At 69.4% G+C, this 20,621-nt stretch overlaps 3 protein-coding genes across 3 annotated transcripts; 2 read left to right on the top strand and 1 right to left on the bottom strand.

Annotated features, from left to right (window-relative positions):
* Positions 1-765: 765 nt before the first annotated feature.
* YPEL4 (yippee like 4) lies at positions 766-3,145 on the bottom strand. The gene is made up of 5 exons (XM_035550438.2): positions 3,083-3,145; positions 1,942-2,259; positions 1,428-1,471; positions 1,180-1,288; positions 766-943 (listed from the first exon to the last, which is right to left on the bottom strand). Exons 1-5 carry the CDS (start codon positions 3,143-3,145, stop codon positions 854-856), a joined length of 624 nt encoding a protein of 207 aa, XP_035406331.1. The 3' UTR covers positions 766-853.
* Positions 3,058-5,671, top strand: CLP1 (cleavage factor polyribonucleotide kinase subunit 1). Its single transcript, XM_035549972.2, has 3 exons — positions 3,058-3,122; positions 3,296-3,914; positions 4,815-5,671. Exons 2-3 carry the CDS (start codon positions 3,309-3,311, stop codon positions 5,484-5,486), a joined length of 1,278 nt encoding a protein of 425 aa, XP_035405865.1. The 5' UTR covers positions 3,058-3,122; positions 3,296-3,308; the 3' UTR covers positions 5,487-5,671.
* Positions 5,672-6,128: 457 nt separating this feature from the next.
* Positions 6,129-20,243, top strand: ZDHHC5 (zinc finger DHHC-type palmitoyltransferase 5). Its single transcript, XM_035549973.2, has 12 exons — positions 6,129-6,211; positions 10,386-11,600; positions 14,974-15,095; positions 15,513-15,670; positions 15,797-15,966; positions 16,067-16,169; positions 16,703-16,794; positions 16,904-17,036; positions 17,446-17,569; positions 18,386-18,498; positions 18,683-19,581; positions 19,675-20,243. The coding sequence occupies exons 2-12, from the start codon at positions 11,497-11,499 to the stop codon at positions 19,838-19,840; spliced, it is 2,184 nt and encodes a 727-aa protein (XP_035405866.1). The 5' UTR covers positions 6,129-6,211; positions 10,386-11,496; the 3' UTR covers positions 19,841-20,243.
* The last annotated feature ends 378 nt before the right edge of the window (positions 20,244-20,621 follow it).

Here is a 20,621-nt window from a genome sequence, read left to right as displayed (position 1 = left end):
CCTTTCCTCCATCCCTCCTCTCCTCCCTCCTCCCTCCCCTCCTCTCCCTGCTTCTCTTCTCCCTCCTTCCATCCCTCTCTCCCCCTTCCCATCCCTCCCTCCCTTTTTCCTCCTTCCTTCCCTCCCTTCTTACCCCTTTCCTCCACTCCTCCCTTCCTCTCCTCCCTCCTTCCTTCTCTCCTCCCCTTCCCTCCCTCCTTCCCTTGTCCCTCCCTCTCTCCCTGCTTCCTCCTCTCCCTCCTTCCGTCTCTCTCTCCCCCTTCCCATCCCATCCCACCCCTTCCCATCCCTCCCTTCTTACCCCTTCCCATCCCTCCCTCCCACTCCTTCCCCCTTCATCCCCCCCCCCCACCTCTCCCAGCCCCCTGGGGTGCCGCAGAGCCCCTGGCCCCCAGCCACCCCATAAGCTCCAGGCCTGGGGCCCCAATAAATGCTCTGACCCCTTGCAGGGCTCCTGTTGGAGGGGGGAAGGCAGCCCGGGGGGGCTATTAGGCTATTTGGGGTGGCAAATGGGGGGGCTATCGCCACCAGCACATCCGGGGGAGCGCTGAGCACGTGCCAGGTGTCCCCCAGGAGGGCCGGGGCTAAGCGAGGGGAGAGCAGCAGTGCCGGGGGGGTGACACCTGGCACCTTCCTATAAAAAAAAAAAAGCTTTTATTCCCCTAAAAAAGCTGCCCGCAGCCCCCCTGTGCTGGTGATGGGCCCTGTGCTCCCCCGGCGGGTGGCACGGGCTGCCACGGGGTGCCCCCACCACAGGGCACCAAGAAGGTGCGGAGTGGGGGGGACACCGTGCCAGCACCCCGGCGCCAGGGCCCCCCCAGTGCAGGTGCTGCGGGGTGCCCCCGCCGTGCCGTCAGTCCCAGCCGTTCTCCTTCACCATGTGCGACGTCTCGATGATGAACTTCCCCTCCTTGTACTTCTGGCTGCTCTCGAAGGCCTGCTCCTGGGGGGAGGGCAGCCTGAGACCCCCCCCAGCCCGGCTCCCCTGCGGCTCGGGAGGGCCCGGGTCACCCCGAGCACATATTGAGGGTTTGGGGTGCCAGGGGCAACGCCCACCCCGCACGTTTTGGGGTGCCGGGGGTGTGCCGGGGTGCCCACGCTAAGGCTTTGGGATGCGGGGGGCAGTGCCCACCCTGAAGATTTGGGATCCTGGGGGTGCCAGGACACGGGACAACTCACGTATTTCCAGCCCAGGGTGGTTTTGCAGCTCTCGCAGAAGATGTCGGCCACCGAGTGGAGCCCGGTGAGCAGCAGCCGCTGCTCGGCCGGGCCGCAGCCCACGTTAACCCTGCGCAAAACCAGGAGCCGTGGGCACGCCGGGGGCGTCCCCCCCATCCCCTGCACCCTTCAGGACAAACCAGAGCCCTGGGGGGACAGCCTGGCCCCGGGGACAGCCCCCGGCACGCTGGGGGCCCCGCGGTACTCACACGGAGTTGAAGAGGTAGGCACGGCCATGGCTGCCCTGGAAGGACTGCGGGGACACGGCACCAGTCACCAGCGGGGCCACCCCCAGCCCCACCATGCCACCCAGGGGCACTGCCACGGGGGGGGGACACCCATGGTGGGGTACGGTGACCTCCAGGGGGTCAGAGCAAGGACCCCTGCCACCCCAGGGACAGCACTGCGGGCGGGAGGGGGGGCACTTGGTGCCCTGGGGACACTGGGGTGCAGTGCTCACCATGACGGGGGCACCGTGGAGGGGTAAGGGGCATCGTGGGGACACTTGTCACCCCGGGGACACCACAGAATGGATGCCCACCACCCCGGGGACCCCACGCGGGTGTGCCCACCACCCCGGGGACCCACAAAATGGACGCCCAGCACCCCGGGGACACTCGCTATATACCAGGGCCCCCCCCAGGGGAGGATGCTCGCTGTCTCAGGGCCCCGGGGGGGACATTTAGGGGGAGGACGGGACATGGGCGCAGCGTGGGGGGGCACCTTGGAGATGAGCTCCTCGTGCCTGGCCAGGTGTGCCCGGCAGTGGACGCAGCTGTAGGTGCGGTGTGAGCGGGGCAGGTAGCTGTGGAAGGTCCGGGGGGGCAGGCAGGCGGCGGGGGGCAGGTGGCGGCGGGACGGTGGCGGTGGCACGGAGGATGGCAGGGCCCCGGGGGGCCGGGGGGGCGCGGGGGGCACCGTGCACCCCCCGCAGAGCCGCTCGCAGGGGAAGCAGCGCAGCAGGGTGCTGAGAGCCGTCTTTCCTCCCGCACCGGGGCCCCCCCAGGGGAGAAGGGGCTGGAAATGGGGGGGGGGGGCGACCTGCAAAGGGGAGAAAAGTGAGGAGGGGGCAGCGCTGTGACCCCCCCTCAAGTGTCTGGGGGGGGGCAGTCCCCGGTGTGCCCCCCCTGGGGACATGGGGGTTGGGGGAGTCGTGGGGATGGGGAGGTCCGGGGTGGTTTGGGGGGGTCTGAGGGGGTCTGGGGGGGCTGGGGGGGGGGTCCGTGGGGGTGCGGGGGGGTCGGTGCCGCGCTCACCACCTGCCGCTGTCCCCGCTGTCCCCGGTGTCGCCGTCCCCGGTGCCGGCACCGGGCGGGAGAAGGGGGGTGGGGATGGAGGGGGGGGGGAATGGGGGGGGCACCGCACGCCCGGGGACTGCATCACGGCACCGTGACTCATCCCCCACGTGACGTCACTGTGACGTCACCACCGTGACGTCACCACCGTGATGTCACTGCCGTGATGTCACTGCTGTGATGTCACCCCCGAGGGGGCCACCGCAGAGACAGGGTGGCGGGTGTCACCTCGGGGTCCCCCCCCCCCCCCCCCCCAGCCTCAGCTCCCCGCAGAGGGCCCCCCGGGGAGGGGCATGCAAATGAGATGCAAATGAGTTTGGTGCAGGATGGGGAGGGCTGCGGGCGAGTGGCGTGCAAACACAAGGTGAATGGCGCCGGGGGGGCCATACGCTGATAGGTAGTCCCTGTCAGGACTATAGACCCCCGGTGTGGGGGGGGGCTATATGCTAATGAGATGCTAATTAATCGGGGGGGCAGAGCCCTGCTCCGTGAGGCAGGCCCGGACTACAACACCCAGGATGCCCCGCGCGGCTGCCATGGCAACGCCCCTCCCGGCGGGCTCTAGTGACCTCCGCTTCCGGCACGTCCCGCGGCCCCAGCAGGGCGCCGGTAGGCGGGTGGGGGAGCGCCATGTTGGGGGGGGCGGGACCCCAAACCGGGCGGGGGGACCGGGAGGGGCCCGGGGGCGCTGAGGGGGCCGGGGGGGCGGCGGGGATGCGGGGCGGGGGCGGCGGGTGAGGGGCGAGGCGCCGGCGCTGCATCCCCCCGGTGCGTCCCGTCAGGGCCGGCGCCAAGATGGCGGAGGACGGCGGCGAGGAGAAGAAGCAGGTGGCCAAGTTCGAGCTGGAGCGCGAGACGGAGCTGCGCTTCGAGGTGGAGGCCTCGCAGACGGTGCAGATGGAGCTGCTGACCGGCATGGCCGAGGTGTTCGGCACCGAGCTGACCCGCAACAAGAAGTTCACCTTCGACGCCGGCGCCAAGGTGGCCGTCTTCACCTGGCACGGCTGCACCGTGCAGCTCAGCGGGCGCACCGAGGTGGCCTACGTGTCCAAGGACACCCCCATGCTGCTCTACCTCAACACGCACACGGCCCTGGAGCAGATGCGGCGGCAGGCGGAGCGCGAGGACGAGCGGGGGCCCCGCGTCATGGTGGTGGGCCCCACGGACGTGGGCAAGTCCACCGTGTGCCGCCTGCTGCTCAACTACGCCGTGCGCCTGGGGCGCCGGCCCACCTTCGTGGAGCTGGACGTGGGCCAGGGCTCCGTCTCCATCCCCGGCACCATGGGCGCGCTCTACATCGAGCGGCCGGCGGACGTGGAGGAGGGGTTTTCCCTCCAGGCCCCGCTGGTCTACCACTTCGGCTCCACCACGCCTGGCACCAACATCAAGCTCTACAACAAGGTGAGCCCCTGGGACCTCGCCCCGCGGACAGCCCCGCCTGCAGCGGGGCAGGGGTTCCCTGCCTGCCTCCGTGAGTCTGGGGTCACCCAGTTGGTTTTGGTACTGTGTAACACCACGTCTGTGCCCGGCTGAGCTGGGTGAGCCCTGACACGGGGCTCGCCACGGGTGTCAGCTCGCAGCGAGGAGCCTGGCCCCGCCAGCTCTGTTAGGATTGAAGCTGCGCAGCTTCCTTGCCCTTTCTGCTGCCCCCAGCCAGGCTGTCTGTGAGCGGAGACCCCCCGGGCAGAAAGAGATCCCACAAAAAACACAAAGAAACCGATCTGAACTTGCAGTGTCCGGCTGCACCTGCTGCTTGGTGACAGTTGGAGGCCCCTGTTTGGCCCAGAGCCATCCTCAGCCCCGCTCTTGCCCTTGTCCCATCTGTGGGACACCAGGGAGCAGCTCGCCTGGTGTGGCTGAGCACCCTTGAGACCTCGTAATGTGTTGTAGGAACGGCTCCAGCACTGAGCCTGACTGCTGACTGGGAGGATGGATTTCCCCCCAGGGGGCTGCCCGCAAGTCGGGCAGTGCTCCTGTGTCGGTAAATAAACCTGCCAAGCGCATTTAGGGACGTTGCTGATGGTCAGCGTGTGCCTAAGAACAGGGCAGGGCCTCGTGGTGTGGCCTCCTGCCGCTTTGGGAATAAAACCTCCTGCCCACCCCCCAACAGAATCGATGCGGTTTGGCTTGTGCACCCCGGGAACGGGGCCCAAAGGTGATGGTGAGGGTTTTTTGGGGGGTGAATTTTGGGATGCTGAAGTAAAGGAGGTTATTTGGGATGATGCTGCGGGGAGCGAGGCGGGCAGGGGGAAGAGCCCAGCTCCCGCTGTGCCCCAAAACCTCTCCCCGTCTCCCCCGCAGATCACGTCCCGGCTGGCCGACGTCTTCAACCAGCGGTGCGAGGTGAACCGCCGCGCCTCGGTGAGCGGCTGCGTCATCAACACGTGCGGCTGGGTGAAGGGCTCGGGCTACCAGGCGCTGGTGCACGCCGCTTCCGCCTTCGAGGTGGACGTGGTGGTGGTGCTGGACCAGGAGCGGCTCTACAACGAGCTCAAGAGGGACCTGCCCCACTTCGTGCGCACCGTGCTGCTCCCCAAATCCGGCGGGGTGGTGGAGCGCTCCAAGGACTTCCGCCGCGAGTGCAGGGACGACCGCATCCGGGAGTACTTCTACGGCTTCCGGGGCTGCTTCTACCCGCACGCTTTCGACGTCAAGTTCTCCGACGTGAAGATCTACAAGGTGGGGGCCCCCACCATCCCGGACTCGTGCCTGCCCTTGGGGATGTCGCAGGAGGACAACCAGCTGAAGCTGGTGCCGGTGACGCCGGGCAGGGACATGGTGCACCACCTGCTGAGCGTCAGCATGGCCGACAGCGCCGACGACAACATCTCGGAGACCAGCGTGGCCGGCTTCATCGTGGTCACCGGCGTCGACCTGGAGCGCCAGGTCTTCACCGTGCTCTCGCCCGCGCCTCGCCCCCTGCCCAAGAACTTCCTCCTCATCATGGACATTCGCTTCATGGACCTCAAGTAGCGCCCGCGGGCCGGTGTGGGGGCGCGCGGGGGGCCGCGTCCCACGGGGGGCTCCCGGTGGCTGGGCGTCACCCGGGGGCCGCTGCGGCGGCCGCGCGCCGTGGCACCCGTGGGGTGAGCGGTGCCCGCCTCCCGCTTTTATACTTTTTGTAGCTTTTGTTATTAAATCCCTGCCTTTTGCTCTCCGGCTCCTGCTGCCTTCTGCCCCCGGCGGCGGGGAGGGCACCCCGGGGTGCTCAGGGCGAGCCCCCAGCCCCAGGACAACCACCCAAAAGCGGGCTGTGTGTGGCTGGCGGACCCCTGGGCACCCCTTTTCCCACGCAGGGGGCCCGGGGTTGGGCTCTGGGGTGTCGCCCCCCGCCCCAATTCCATGCCCGGGGCTCCCCCAGCACGGCGTCCCGCTCCCCCCCCCCCCCACGGTACGCCCCCCTCCGACGCGGCGCATCCCAACATGGAGGGCCACGCGCATGCGCCGCTCCCCCCCCCCCCGAAGCCACCCCCGTGCCCGCGCTCCGCCCCGCCTTCCCGCCTCCCTCTCTGCGCATGCGCACGCCCCCGCCCCGCTCCTTCCAGGCGGTTCCCGGGGCGGCAGCCAATGGGGAGCGGCGGGCGGCGCGCAGCCCCACTGCGCAGGCGCGGCCGTGACGTAGTGGCCCGGCCGCCGGAGCGCGGCGACGGTGTGGGCCCGGAGCGCTGCCCCGCCGCCGCCTGGGCCGCGCCGAGCCGGTGAGTGCCGGGGGGGGCCCGCGCCGGCCCTGACGTTCCCCGGCGGGCCCGAGGCCGCCCCCATCGCACCCACAGCGCCCCCGGGACCGCCTGCGGCCCCCCCGGGCCTCCCCTCCCCCCTCACCGGGTCTCACCGGGCCTCCCCCGCCCCTCACCGGGCCGCCCCCCCGTCACCGGGCCGCCCCCGGCCCCTCCGCCTCGGTCGCGGTGCCCCCCGGGCGTACGGCCCCGCGCGTGCCCCCGTTCCCTCGAGTCTCCCCCGCCGCCGCCTCCGGTACCGGCGGTTTGCTCCCCGGGAGGGCCCCCCGCTGGCCCCGGTGCTGCCCGGCCCCTGCCGTCGCTCGCGGGCCGGCCCTGCCCGAATGTTGGGGGCGTTATCGGGGGGTTACGGGGCTGGGGGTGGCTGGGGGTTGGTCGGGGTCTGTGTGCGGCACCCCCCCGGCAGCTTCCTCCCGTGCCCGGCCCAGGTGGCCGCTTCCTGCTGCGCCTGCCCTGCCCCCGGTCCGTCTCAGCCCGGTTCCTGCAGCGCTCCCTGGCAGGGGTTCATACGGTCACAGAGGGGTTTGGGTGGGAAGGGACGATAAGGATCAGCCGGTGCCACCCCTGCCGTGGCAGGGACACCTCCCAGCAGCCCAGGCTGCCCGCAGCCCCGTCCAGCCTGGCCTTGGGCTCCTCCAGGGATGGGGCAGCCGCAGCTCCTCAGTGCCCTTTGATCATCGTCGTGGCCTCCTTTGGACTCGCTCCAACAGCACAACCGTGTTCCTGAGGGGAGCGGTGCTGCGAGTGTCGGGGTGACTGAGTTTGAGGGGAGCGGGACGTGAGGTGGGGATGCATGCGGGCAGCGCCGGGCTGGGAAAGGCTCCGTCCCGGCCGGGTGGGCGAGGTGGAGCAGCAAACCTTCCCGCGGGCGTGCTTCTGGCAGCTTCGGTTTTGAAAAGCTCGCGTGTGGATTCGCAGGGTTTTGGTTCTCGTGGTCTGGCGGTGACCAGAAGCTCGGCGCCTGGTCCCGGCCACACGTTGCTGCCCTGCCCGGAGAGGAACTGCTCCTCGGAGCGCGTTTCCACGCTGTTCTCCGGCCCCGCTGACGTAATGGGCTGCGCTGGCAGGTGTTCAACCTGACTTCTTGCTAAGCGGGGCCAGATTGGCAGCGTGAAGCCTGTTAATCCCAAATTACCGGCCCCGGTTAGCTGGTCGCGTCTCCCTGCGAGGAGATAAAAGCCCCGCGGAGCCACCCCCTTTATCTCGCTGATTCAGGAGAGAGGGACTCGGGCCTTCCCGGCGCTCCTTGGTGGTGACTCCCTGGGAAGCGGCGTCCTCGGGAGCTTCTGGGTGTTGGTGCTCAGGGGAGCTGCCTGCCCGCACCCGACACTACAGATCTTCTTCTGGGGTACGAAACCCAGCCGTAGCCTCGTCTGGAGCAAAGCGAGGAGAGCCGATCAACTCGGCGGCCTTCATTTAAGGCTGAGGAGGTGGCAGACGGGCGGAGCTGGCGTCACCGAGGGGCCGTGGAGGAAAAGGAGCGTGCTGGGGCCGCAGGGAGCAGGCGGCTCCGGCACCGGCTTCTCCGAGCGCCTCGTGGGTGCGGGCGGCGCAGACGAGGCGGGCTGGGGACGGGGCAGAGCACACCCCGTCGTTGCGCCGTGCCGGGCTTGCGTCACTGGGAAGGAATGGTTTGGCTGCCCGGCCCGTGCCGCGGAGACACGGCGGGGCAGGTTCGGGGCGGGCAGGTAGCTGGGGAGCTGGCGGGTGTTTGGGAGCCCGGAGCGGAGGGGGGAGCGCTCGCTGCGTGCCGACGAGCTCCTTTCCCCGGGCTTCTCCCGGCGCGGCGAGGACCTGCGGCGCTCGGGCTGAGCGAGGCGGTGGGGAGAGCTGCTCCCAGGTGTTCCCCTGCCCAGCCAGGACGGGAAGAGCGCGGCAAAGCACATTTTGTGCTCTTGTCTGGTGGGGGGATTGCGCCACGCAGCGATAGACAAACTCTTCAGGCTACGTGCGGATGGGTCGCTGGAGGAAACGGGGGGTGAGGCAGCACAGGGCTTGTCACGGGCAGGGGAAAGCGCGGCGGGAAGGGCGCAGAGCTCCGAGGAGCAAGTGCTGGAAGAGGAGGAGGTCAGTGAGACGGCGTTGGGGCTGCAGGAGGAACGGGAGGCGGAGGAGTTGGGAGCTACATCGAGTCCCCGTGAGACGCTGCCGGGCGATATGGCTGGTAAACGGGAAGAGCCAGGAAAATACGCTGAGAGAGGGCGCTAGGGCTGGACGAACAGACAGAAGCCCCAAAGGAGAGGGAAAAGGGAGTCCCCGGTGCCACACGAGCCTGGTAAAGCCTGACTGGGAGGAGCAGGGAGGAGGGCAGGGCCCGAGAGGTGTGGGAAGGAGGGGCTGGAAGGGGCTGGGGACAGGAGCAGAGCACGGATGTCCCCAGGTGAGTGGGGTGCAGGTGGCCTCTGGGGGTAGGGAAGAGAAGAGAGGGATCGGAGGAGATGGGCTGCGGGAAGGGGAAGCCGGGGAAGAGGTGGTTTGGCAGAGCTGGTGTGAGCGTGGCCTGGATCGGCACCGCCCGTGGGGAGCCGGCTGGGTTCTGCGTGCGGTTGGCTTCTCCTGGGCGCCGGGGTGATGACAAGACAGGCGGGCTGAAGTCAGCCTGCCTGGCCCCGGGGAGAAGGAGGTGCCTGGGGAAGTGCACACGGGGATCCCGGCCCTCCTGCGGCTCCTCGGTGACGGGCCGCGGGAGGTCAGGCTGTGGTAGGAGAGGCGGCCACCGGAGGCGGCCGGGTGCTGGGACAGGCTCCCCAGGGACTTGGGCACGGCCCCGAGCCTGACGGACTCTCGTGAGGCCTTGGGACAGTGCTCTCGGACGTGAGCTTGGAGCACCGGGGCGGTCCCGCGTGAAGCCAGGGGTTGCGCTCGGTGGTGCCTGTGGCTCCCTTCCGGCTCGGGGCGCTCTGGGGTCTCTCCCCTGCCTCCCTCCGCGGGGGGCTCGCTCCTGCACGGCCCCGCGCCGGGTTTGGCCGAGCTTTGGGGGGAAGCAGAGCACCGACAGCGGGGTGCGAGGAGCGCAGCCGCGGAGGTCCCCGCAGGAGGAACATCACCGAGCTGAACTCTGCCGGGATCCGTTTGGCTCCGAGGCGGGGCTGTGTTCGTGGCGGGGTGTCCAGAGCAGCGGGGCGTCCCGCAGCAGCGGGCGGCGTGGCGGCGGTCTCCTCTTGGCGCTGGGCGGTGTCCGAGCGAAGCCGGGGAAGGCGGCCCTCACCTCGTGCTCCCGGGCGGCCCCGGGAAGAGTTTCCAGGTGGAAGCAGAGCTTTCTGCCAGCAGTTCGGGAGCGCCGTGCTCGCGTCCTGCCAGGGTTCCTCGCAGTCCCACGGGCAGGAAAACAACTGGGTTTCAAAAGTTCGGCTCGCTTTCTGCGGGGGGAGAGCTGCCCCGCTGTGGGAGCGGTCTCTCCATTAGTCAGCGCGAGTGCCTGACGCCTCGTTTTGTGACTGAGCCCGGTTAATTGCGATGCCTTCGTGTCATTAAACGCGCCTCTAATTCTGCGCCGCGGCGCTCTCGGCCTCCGTGAGCGTTTAGTCGGCACGGACGGTTTCCCTGCCCGCCCCGAAGGACAAAACTTGGAGCAGCAGCAGGGGACGAGGCCGGGGGGAGGAAGATGAGGAGCTGTGCCTCTGGGGTCCGTGAGGGAGCAAGGAGGCAGCGAGCGCGCGACAAACGGAGGAGAGGTGGCCGCAGCTGGTCCCCGAGCGGTGACGGGGCTGGGCTTTGGGGCGGGTCGCTGCCTCCCGCTCCTATTTTTCGGCCGGTTTCTCCAGCAGCCGGGGCCTCCTGCTGCCAGCGCAGGTCCCGCCAGTTCCTCCCCTGCTCGGGACACTGGTGTTCGCCGCGGGCGTCCCCTGGGGGAAAGGGGACGGGAATCCCGTGCTCCTGCAGCCTCCGCCCTGCCATTAAGCCTCCAAGCCTTTGATTAGCCCCTTCCCCTCGGGGAGCAGGCGTTTGGCACCACCAGGGCTGGGGCTCGCCGGTGTGAGGCGACGGGCAGCGGGGTGGGAGGCAGCAGCTCGCCGCCAGCCTCGCCCTCCCTCTCCAGGTAGCGGCGTTCTCGCCGTCCCGGTGGGGTTCTGGCGAATATTTCCACTTGAACGCTTCGCTTGCCGTGCTGATTTCTTTCTGTCCTCTTTTCCAGGTGAGGCGCGCCGTGCCTGACGTCCGATTTTCATGGTTTTATGCGTTTTTTTTTTTAAACTTACGGATTAACGAAGGGCGACTTCGCCTCCTCTCCGCGCGGCCAAGATGGAGCAGACTGAGAGCTGCCCCCACGCCGCTCGGGCCGTGGGCGAGGCGGAGCCGTGCAGCACAGCCCTCGCCTCCGGCGGGCTGCGGGGCTTGTGAGAGCGCTCCCTGACAGCTCCCCCCGTGAACTGGCCCGAAATGGTCGCCGCAGGAAAGATTTGATGAAATTCCCCTCGGTTGGCGGCAGCCGGGTGGAAACGAAGCCTGCTGGAAGGCCGGAGGGCCGGGAGGAAGGAACGGGTAGGAAGAGGGCGAAAACGCAATCCGCTGGGCCTTCCCCTGCAGCCCCCCTCGCAGAGAAAGGATTTGCAGCTCAGCCTTGCACCAGCTGTTCCTCGGCTTTACCGGGCGAGAGAGAAATAAATAAAATTAAACGGCCACCGCCAGGCAGGCAGCCCCGGAGCCCGGAGAAATCAGGGAGAGTGCTGCTGTGACCGCCTCCAGCGAGGGGGAGGAGGAGGAGGAGGAGGAGGCCGAGCAGGTCGCTCGGGAGACGTCCCCCTCCTCCCGTGCACCCACCGAGGGGGCTGCGGAGCTCGGGAGGGAGAAGCGGCTCCCGGCGGGGCTTTGTGCGAGGGGCTGAGCGACGTCCCGCAGCCAGCTCCTCCTCGCCTCGACGCCAGCCCGAGCCACGTGGGGACCTTTTTGGAGGCCGTCGCCTGACGCGGGGGCTCTCAGCGCTCCTGCCCCGACGGCTGGTTTAAATCCAAACCCGGTTCTCTGCCCTGAGTTTTTAATTTTGATTTTTTTTTTGTTTGTTTGTTTTTAAACTCTCACTCCCTGTGCCGTGAACTCTCGCGGGGCGCAGAGCGGCGTGGGCTCCTCGGGGCCTCTCTCCGGAGGCCGCAGCGGGCTTCTCCAGGCCTCCTGCTGCGGCCAGAGCTCGCTCGGGGAGGCCGGGCAGCGCCTCGGCCCCTTCCTCCTCCCCTCCCCTTCTCACCTTGCTCTGACTCCAGCTGGGCCTGGGCTATGCTGCAGGGCGGATTCCCCAGCAGAGCTCCACCATGCCAGCAGCGTCCGGAAAGAGGTTCAAACCCAGCAAGTACGTCCCAGTCTCGGCCGCTGCCATCTTCCTAGTGGGAGCCACCACCCTCTTCTTCGCCTTCACGTGAGTCTGCCTGGTTTTCGGGGTCCCCGGCCGGTCGGCGAGGGAGACTCGGAGGAGGAGCGAGCTGCTGGGGCTGGCGCTCGCTCCCCTAGCGGGTGGCCGGCGTCAGGGGCTGCGGGCGGGCGGCGCCCTCGCCCCGGCGCAGGGTCTGCCTGCCCCGTTTCGTGCGGGGCGGGGGGGGGGGGGTTGGGGCCGGCACGGCCGGAGCCCCGGGAGGCAGCGACACGGCCGGGCCGGTTCCCTCCTGGCAGCGAGGCCGGCAGCTGGTGCCGTCCTTCAGCGGGGCGCCGCCGGAGGCTGGCCGAAAGCAGCGGGGGCTGCGCCACCGGTTCGGGGAGCTGCGGGGGGGGGGGGAGTGGGTGCGCACGGCGTGTTTCCTGCCGCGCTGCCGGCCGGAGGGGGCTCGGAGGGGCAGCCCTGCCCCGCGGCCCCCCGCGGCCTGGCCGTGCCCAGCCGGGAGCCGCTTATCGGCGCGGTGCTGCAGAGCAGGTTTGTTGGGAGCGGGAGCACCTGGGCAGGGTGGCTCTAGTCGCAGGCCAGCGGGTGCTGGTTAACCTACTTTAGAACACCACAGGGAAGCTGGAGCGCGGCGCGCTTTCACACGGGTTTCGCTGGGGCCGGCTCGGCGCGGCTGCCGGAGGGAGGGAGGTGTAAGGCTGCGCGGGGAGCTCTCCCCGTCCTCGTGCGGCTCCGCTCGTGCCCGCGGTGCTACCTGATCGTCAGGAGACGCTGGGGCAGGCAGCGGGGACGAGGGGCATTCCCGCCCTCCTGCACGGGACGAGCCTCCCGCTCGTCGGCAGCTTTAATGCTGCTTCAGGCCAGGAGTTCCCCTGCTGGGTCAGTTTGTCCGTCCCTGCCCCTCTCACGGGAAGAGGTCCCCGCTCCTTGCGGCCAAGGAGCCAGCGCTGGAAGGAGCTGGCAGCACCTCCAGCCCCTGGACGAGGATGGGTGGCTCTGGCGCCCCGTGGCACGCGCCGTCCGTCCTAACAGGACCTGAACTCCCACAGCACTCGCAGGGATTCGGTTTTGGGACTGCGGTGGGGGACTGTGCCCGCGGAGGGCAGGAGAGGCCGGGCTGGGGAGAGGCGGACTTGTTGAGCGGCAGAAAGCCCGTCTGGGCTGGAGGTGTGACTCAGTGCGCCCGGCAGGCCGGGGCTCTGCCTTTCCCCGAGCTCTCTCATGTGCTGCCAGGGACAAGTCTCGACAGAGCTGGGCGTGCTGCGCGCCCGAGCTCGGAGAGCAGACCCGCCGAGTTCTCCAGGACGTGCGTGGCTGCAGCGGGGAGCAGCCTTCCTCCTCCTCCTCCTCCTCCTCCTCCCAAGGGCGTCCCGGTGCTGGGACAGGGCGCGCAGCAGCGCCCGGTGTTAGGGGCCGTGGGTTGTAGGTACGGTCTGGGTAACGTGGGATCCCTGCTTCCCGTAGGGTTTGGCCCCTCCTGCGGGACCTGTAAGCTGGGGAGGGGCAGGAGGGCAGGGGAGGAGGCTCCAGCCTGGCCTTTGGGGCTCGGGCTGATCCTATAAGCTGCGGGGCGGGTCCCCGTGTCCCGTTCCGCCGATCCTCCCCGAGACGCCAGCCTGGCATGGCCGCGCACCGCCAGCCTGCCGGGGCAGGGTTTAAAGTCCCCTGGGCGCAGCACGGCCCCTGGCAGCTCTCCCAGGCAGTTGCAGGCGCCGGGTCTCGCTGCAGCAGATAAGGCCGGGGGTTACGGGCCGGCCCCGAGGCGCGACGCCTGCTCCTGCAGTCAGTGCTCCCTCCCCAGGGCTGGCGTTCGAAGGGCGGCACCGGGCTGGCGGCTCTGCCCTCGGAGCGCTCGCGGCCCTCCGTGCCCCCGCGCTGGAGCTGGGTGCCCGGCCACCCCGAGATGGTGGCAGGGGTGTTCCTCCTCCAAGGGCCGGCTCCTTCCCTCCCAGCTCGTGCCAGCCCTGCTGGGGTCTGTCTGGGGCTCCGGCCGGCACGTTTGGCTCGGCCCTGCTGTTGGCGTTTCTGCTGGCGGCGACTGTAATGTGGTGATGGGCCTGAATGGTGGCTCTGGCTGCCCTCCGTTCCTTTCGAGCCAAGATCTTGGGCTTGGGCGTGGCTTTCCTGGAGAGAGGGGCTCCCTGCCCCGTGCTCCTGGAAGGGCTTTTCCCACCTGCCGCCCCCCCCCGCCCCTCCCAGCGGGGCTGGGAGCCTCCTGTTGAGTTGGAGCGTTGGGTGTAGTGACGGGGAGCTCGGCTCTGCCCTCCCTCGGGGCAAAGTCCCCTTAGGAAGGGGCACCGTGCCCTCAGCACCATCCGTACGAGGACGTGGGATGGGTAACACCCTGTGCAGCGAGGCCAGAGGGCAACCCCGTGTGTCCTTCGAGGCGGGTCAGCTCCCGTGGGGCCGAAGCTCTGCATGCAGACGCCTCTCCTCCTCCTCCTCCTCCTCCTCCTCAGCACCCTGCCCCGCGGGGCTGGCAGCACCCGCCGGGCGGCACGGCACGGCACGGCGAGGCGAGGCGGGCTGCCTCGGGAGGCAGAGCCGGCACGGCCGGTGCTGCGCGGGCTGCCGGGGAGCCGCTCCTTGCCCCGCAGAGCTCGTGGGGAAACGCCGGGGCGATGCCGCCGCAGATAGGTCGAGGTGGGGAGGCAGCGCCCGGGGGCGAGGCTCCCTCCTCCCCTCCCGAGGTTCCCAAGCGGCGCTGCCCCGCGTGGAAAGCTGTCACCCTCTGCCCCTGCTTCCCGGCAGAGGCGTTGCAGGAGCAAAGTCCCCAAGGACCCCGGGACCGCCTGTCCCAGCGGGTGTCGGAGGGCTGGGGCCGGCGCGTTGCCCCTTCCCCGCTACCCGCTGGGGGCTGCGGAGGACCCGCCGCCGTATGTCGCGCCGCGCGCTGCCCCCTCCGCTCTCGCTGCCTAATCCATCCGTGTTCGGTGCTGCGGGGGAAAGAGAGGGACAGATGCTGCCCTAGATCCGCGGGATTAAACTGCCCGCGGCAAAGCAGATTAGGGAATTACTCTGGCGCCTCCGAGGGGGAAGCCCACTGCCCTGAGCCTGCACCCAGCGGGGCCGGGTGGGCGGCGGCTCCCTCGCCCCACGGAGGAGCTGGGGGCGGGCTGGGGCACCGAGGCTGCCCCGGGCAGCGTCTCCAGGCCGGGTTCCACCTCCTGGCTGCGAGGAGGAGGAGGAGCAGGACGAGCTCTGGAGCTGCGGCTCATTTCATGTTCCCTCGTGGGGCTGCCTGCACGCGCTGCCTTGTCAAGGGGAGGGGGATGGTTTTGGGGGGTGAGGAAGAACGAGGGCCTGGGGGGCACCAGGCGAAGCCCCCTCGCTGCCCCTCGCTGCCCCCAGGCCTCTTCCTGCTGTGGCGGTGCACAGCCCCGTGCCGGGTGTCTCAGAGCCTTTGTGTACGCAGGTGCCCGTGGCTCAGCCTCTACGTGTCCCCGGTCATTCCCGTCTACAATGCCGTCGTCTTCCTCTTCGTGCTGGCCAACTTCAGCATGGCCACCTTCATGGACCCAGGCATATTCCCACGAGGTGAGCGCGGCTCTCGTCGGGAATCACCTGGGACAGAGCGAGTTCCTTCCTCGGGGGTGGAGAGGATTACGGGACGGGAAAAGGGTCGGGGAAAGCTTCCCTTCCCCGCCTGGCCGGGACCAGGTGGTGGCACGCTGCCGGGAAGGTCGCGCTGGGTTCGTGGCCCAGCTGGTGGGATCAAGTGGTGAAAGTCCCCTAACCCCTGGCCCCTTGTGGGCTTGGGGCAGGGCCTGGGGGAGCTCCTCCCTCCTCTGTCCGCACTCAGCGGTCCCCGTGACAATCAGGTGGGCCCGGTGCGCGTTTGTGGTGGGGCAGAGGAGGGTTTTGCCAGGGATCTTCAGCTCAGGAGGGCGGCGGGGGCGTGGCGTTGCGCGCCCCGTGCCCTGACGCGTGGCCGTGCTGGCGTTTCCCCGCCAGCTGAAGAAGACGAGGACAAGGAGGACGACTTCCGAGCTCCACTTTACAAGACGGTGGAAATCAAGGGCATTCAGGTACGCATGAAGTGGTGTGCGACCTGCCGCTTCTACCGGCCACCGCGCTGCTCCCACTGCAGCGTCTGCGACAACTGCGTGGAGGTGAGCAACCGCCGGCTCCCGGTGCCTCTTCTCGGCACAGCCGTGAGCCCTCAGTCCTTAAACCCAGCGTGCGGGCACGAGGGGCCGCCGGCCCGGCCCCTCACCGCGGCTCCTCCCCGCCCCCAGGAGTTCGACCACCACTGCCCCTGGGTGAACAACTGCATCGGGCGGCGCAACTACCGCTACTTCTTCCTCTTCCTGCTGTCGCTCACCACGCACATCATGGGGGTCTTCGGCTTCGGCCTGCTCTACGTCCTCTACCAGGTGGAGCTCTCTGGCGTCCGCATGGCCATCACGTATCCTTAAGGGGGTTTTTGCGGGGCAGGGCGTTGGTGGGGCCGGGGATGGCGCGCGGCGGAGCAGGGCTGTGGCTCTTCCTTAGCGGCCTGCTGGCAGTATGGCCGTGATGTGCGTGGCCAGCCTGTTTTTCATCCCCGTCGCCGGCCTTACCGGGTTCCACGTGGTGCTGGTGGCGAGGGGCCGCACCACCAACGAGCAGGTACGTGTGCCGGGCTGCTGCGGGGGCGCTCAGATCACGTCAGGACACCTCCGGGTACCCCGGGGGGCTTCCCAGGACCAGGCGGACGCGGGCAGGGTGGATTGAGGGACGGGAAGGCACGGGGATGGCTGGCACGGAGCACGAGAGGCGTGCGAGGGGAGGCTGAGTGCGCCGCGTTCGCGCAGCCTGGAGAACAGGGATCTTCCTGCTGTCGTTTGGCTGTTGTGGAGAAGGAGCCAGGCAGTTCTCCTCTCGGGAACGCATGGTGGCAGGGCAGGAGGCGATGGGCAGCTTGGAACAAGGCAGTTCCCAATTAGCAGGGAGAGACCTTCCCCCGCGAGGGCAGTCCCACGCCACCCTCCCAACAGGAACAGGGGCCCGAAACGAGCAGTCCCCGTCCTTGGCTACACTCACGGCAGGGCCGGGCAAACCCCGAGCAGCCCGACCTTGGCCGTCCTCGCCGGGGGCAGGGGCTGCACCGGGGACCTCCCGCGGCCACTGCCCGTCCCGGCACCACGCTCCTCGTCCTGCAGGTGACGGGCAAGTTCCGGGGTGGCGTCAACCCCTTCACCAACGGTTGCTGTAAGAACGTCAGCCGGGTCCTGTGCAGCTCCCCAGCCCCCAGGTAAGCGCGGCGCAGCGTGGCGAGCGTTTTCCCTGCGATGCCCAGGGAGACTGAACCGCCCCCAGCTGCAGGCCCTCACCTTCTCTGCCCTCTCCCTGGCGTTCACCAGGTACCTCGGGCGTCCGAGGGCCGAGCAGACGGTGCTGGTGAGGCCCCCCTTCCTGCGGCCCGACGTGTCGGACGGCCAGATCACCGTCAAGATCATGGACAACGGTATCCAGACAGAGCTGAAGAGGACGAAGGTGAGGAAAGTGGGGGGTTAGCACTCCCCCGCGGAGCCCAGGGGCGCGAGCCTGCATGCGTGAGTAAAGAACCGAGTGAGCCTCGTCACACCCCACGTCGCCCTCCGTGTCGTCTCGTGCTGCGTCCCCATGGGACAGACACCACGCCCGTCCCATGCGGCAGCAACCCCGCGAGGCTTTGCACCCTCCGTTGCCCTTCCCCGTCCCGTTCTCCGCCCTCACAGTCATTCGGAGGTCCCCCTTCCTCCGCACTCACCAGCACCCGGGACACGCGCTGCCTTCAAGCGCTGAGCCGCTCGGATGGGCCCGGGGGCGCCGAGAGCCCGCTCGGCGCTCCTGCATGTTGGCGCCTGCCGGGGTAGAGCTGGGGCCTCGGCACCCCCTGACCGCCTGCGCTTTGTCTCTGCAGTCCAAAGGAAGCCTCGAGGTGACAGAGAGCCAGTCCGCTGACGCCGAGCCGCCACCCCCACCTAAGCCAGACCTCAGCCGCTACACGGGCCTGAGGACACACTTAACCCTGGCCACCACCGAGGGTAAGGAAGGCGAGCAGGGCCCCGGCCAGCCGCTGGGAGGGGAGCCCAGGGCTGCGCCCAGCACGCCAGGAGCCAGGGCCGCAGGAACAGGCTGCGGGGCAGACCCGAAGCACGTCGGCACGCCGCACGGTGGGGCAGGATGTGCCCGCGCCTCTGGGCCGGCGCACGCGGCCCCGGCGCTCGAGGAAGCCTGGGGGCTGCTTACAGCCAGCCCCGCTCCGTCGGAGGAGGGCAGGGACCGAGCCGAGACCGCTCCTCGGCAGCGTGGTGGCTGGCGGGAACCGCCGTGAGAGGCAGCGGGCAGGTTTGCAGGCTGCCGTGCTGCAGGCAGGCGCAGGAGCACGGCCCGGGCGGCGGAACGGCAGGCCTGGCTTGGTGGCAAGGAGCGTGCTTGTTGCAGCCTGCACGGCTCGCTCTCCCCGCTCCCCTGAGCGCCAGACAGAGAGCGCCGCTCAGAGCCGCCGGCGTGGGCTCGGCACGAGAGGTGGCGTGAGAACGGGAGCTCGGACACCGCTGCGTCCAGGTCCCTCCGTGTGCTGCCGGCCCCGCTGACCTCCAGGTCTCGCTGGGGCTGCTGCAGGGCCAGGGAAGTGCCCCCCCGGTGCTGCGGGGACCCATCTTCCATCCCCCTCCATCTCCGCCCTCCCCGGAGCACCTCCCCTCGAGCCCATCCCCTTCGCCTCCACCTCCGTGGTCCGTCCGCCCCAGGCTCAGAGCCGGTTCTGGGGGGAGGAGGGCGCTGGGCAACACGTCCTGCGCACCGCCTGGGCCAGCAGCCTCGCCTCTGAGCCTCTCTCTCTCTCCCTCCCCCCGCAGACAGCGGCCTGCTGGGCAAGGACAGCCCCCCGACGCCCACCATGTACAAGTACCGGCCCGGCTACAGCAGCAGCAGCAGCTCGGCCGCCTTGCCCCACTCCACCAGCGCCAAGGTAAAGCCGTGCCCGCGGTGGAACGGGGCCGGCGCTGCGCAGCGCCCCGGGGAGCTCTGGTCACAAGGGGACGTCCTGCCCCCGGCTGCGGCTTCCTGAGGGGGGGAAGCTTGGGGTGGGCTGCGCGAGCTCGGCGGGGAGCCGCTGCCTTCCCGGGGGTGACTGCGCTGCGTCCTTCCCCCAGCTGAGCCGGGTGAACAGCCTGAAGGAGCCCAACTCCATCTGCGACGGCGGCCGCAAGCCCAGCTACCGCTCGGAGCCCAGCCTGGAGCCCGAGAGCTTCCGCTCGCCCACCTTCGGCAAGAGCTTCCACTTCGACCCGCTGTCCAGCGGCTCCCGCTCCTCCAGCCTCAAGTCGGCGCAGGGCACGGGCTTCGAGCTGGGCCACCTGCAGTCCATCCGCTCCGAGGGCACCACCTCCACCTCCTACAAGAGCCTGGTGAACCAGACGCGCAACGGCAGCCTGTCCTACGACAGCCTGCTCACGCCCTCCGACAGCCCCGACTTCGAGTCGGTGCAGGCCGGCCCCGAGCCCGAGGCGCCGGTGGGCTACACCTCGCCCTTCCTCTCGGCCCGCATCGCCCAGCAGAGGGAGAGCGACCTGCACGGCCGCTTCGCCGCCGCCGCCGTCTCCCCCAAGCACGCGCCGCCCCGCGAGCCCTCGCCCGTGCGCTATGACAATCTCTCCCGCCACATCGTGGCTTCCATCCAGGAGCGGGAGAGGCTGCTCCAGCAGCCGCCCGCCCCGGCGGCGCCGGGCAGGGAGGACGATGCGGGGCCGGCGGACTCGGGCGTCCAGTCGGCGACGCCGGGCTCCGGCAGCGCCGCCCCCCGCAGCAGCTCTTCCTCGGACGATTCCAAGCGCTCGCCCCTGGGCAAGAATCCGCTCACCCGCCCGGCCCCTCCCCGCTTCGGCAAGCCCGAGCCCCCGCACGCGCTGCGGGCGCGCTCCCTCGGCTCCCCCGAGCAGCCCGCGGCCCCCCACCTGGGCAAATCCGTGTCTTACGGCAGCCAAAAAGCGGCGCCTCAGGCCGGCGTCCCCGAGGCCGAGGAGGTGGCCTTGCAGCCGTTGCTGGCACCCAAGTAAGTGCGCGTGTCCCCGGGGAGGGGGGGGGCTTCCCCCATTTTTTCCGCCGCGCTCTCCTGCTCACCCCGTGTCCCCGCTTCCCTCCGCAGAGACGAGCTGCAGCTGAGGACGTCCTACAGCAAGTCCAACGGGCAGCCCAAGAGCTTGGGGCCGGCCGCCCCCGGCGCGGGGCCCGTGCCCCTCAGCAGCCCCACGCGCGGCGGAGTCAAGAAGGTGTCGGGCGTGGGGGGCACCACCTACGAGATCTCCGTATGAGGGGCACGGCCCGCGCACCTCCTCCCAGCGGGGCACCCAGGGGCCTCCCCGCGGGCACGGACGCTCTGCAGCCCCCGGGGACGAGGGGCGGACGGGCTGGCGGCGCTTCCCTTCCTGATTTTTGGTTTCTCCTCCCCGTTTTCCCCCCCTCCCCAGGACTCGGGTGCTGCCTCGCACCCCAGCAGCGCCCCTCTCCCTCCGAGGACCCCGGGGGGGCCCTGTCCTGCGGCCCCCCCGCCCGGGCCAGCCACTTGTGGGCCTTGTGCAATCACTCGCTCGCCTAGTGTGGTAGGAATGGATTGTTTTTAAAACCAGAATAACTTTTTTTTATTATTATTGTTACCGGATTCTATTTTTTTTCTCTTTCTGAGTTACCAGGTGTGTGTATATATAAATATCTATATATATAAATATAAATATAAAAAAAAAAGAAGCAGAAATTATATATCTGACCCAGAGAGAGGGAGAAACCGCCCGGGGCTGCTGCCGCCCCCGCACAGGCCCCGCGGGCGCGGGACGAGAAGGGGAAGGTGCCTGGGGGCAGCGGGGGGGGCAGGCACAGCGCCCTGCCCTGCTGGGCTGGAGGCTGTGGGCTCTTCCCCGCTCCATTTCTTGGGTTTTGGAGCCTCCTCCTGCAGCCCCCGAGGGCACAGGGTGGGATAAAGGGCGAGGGCCGGAGCGCAGCAGCGCTCCGCACGCCTCCCAGACCCACCCCTTGCACCCACGGCAGGGCCGGGGGGCGCCGGGGGGGCCTGGAGAGCCGCTCGTGGGCTCCAGCCGC

The sequence above is a fragment of the Cygnus atratus genome, chromosome 5 (assembly GCF_013377495.2).
Source record: "Cygnus atratus isolate AKBS03 ecotype Queensland, Australia chromosome 5, CAtr_DNAZoo_HiC_assembly, whole genome shotgun sequence".
In the NCBI taxonomy this organism is placed as follows: Eukaryota; Metazoa; Chordata; class Aves; order Anseriformes; family Anatidae; genus Cygnus; species Cygnus atratus.
The sequence above is the reverse complement of the archived record's forward strand: the minus strand, read 5'-3'. Positions and strand labels throughout refer to the sequence as shown.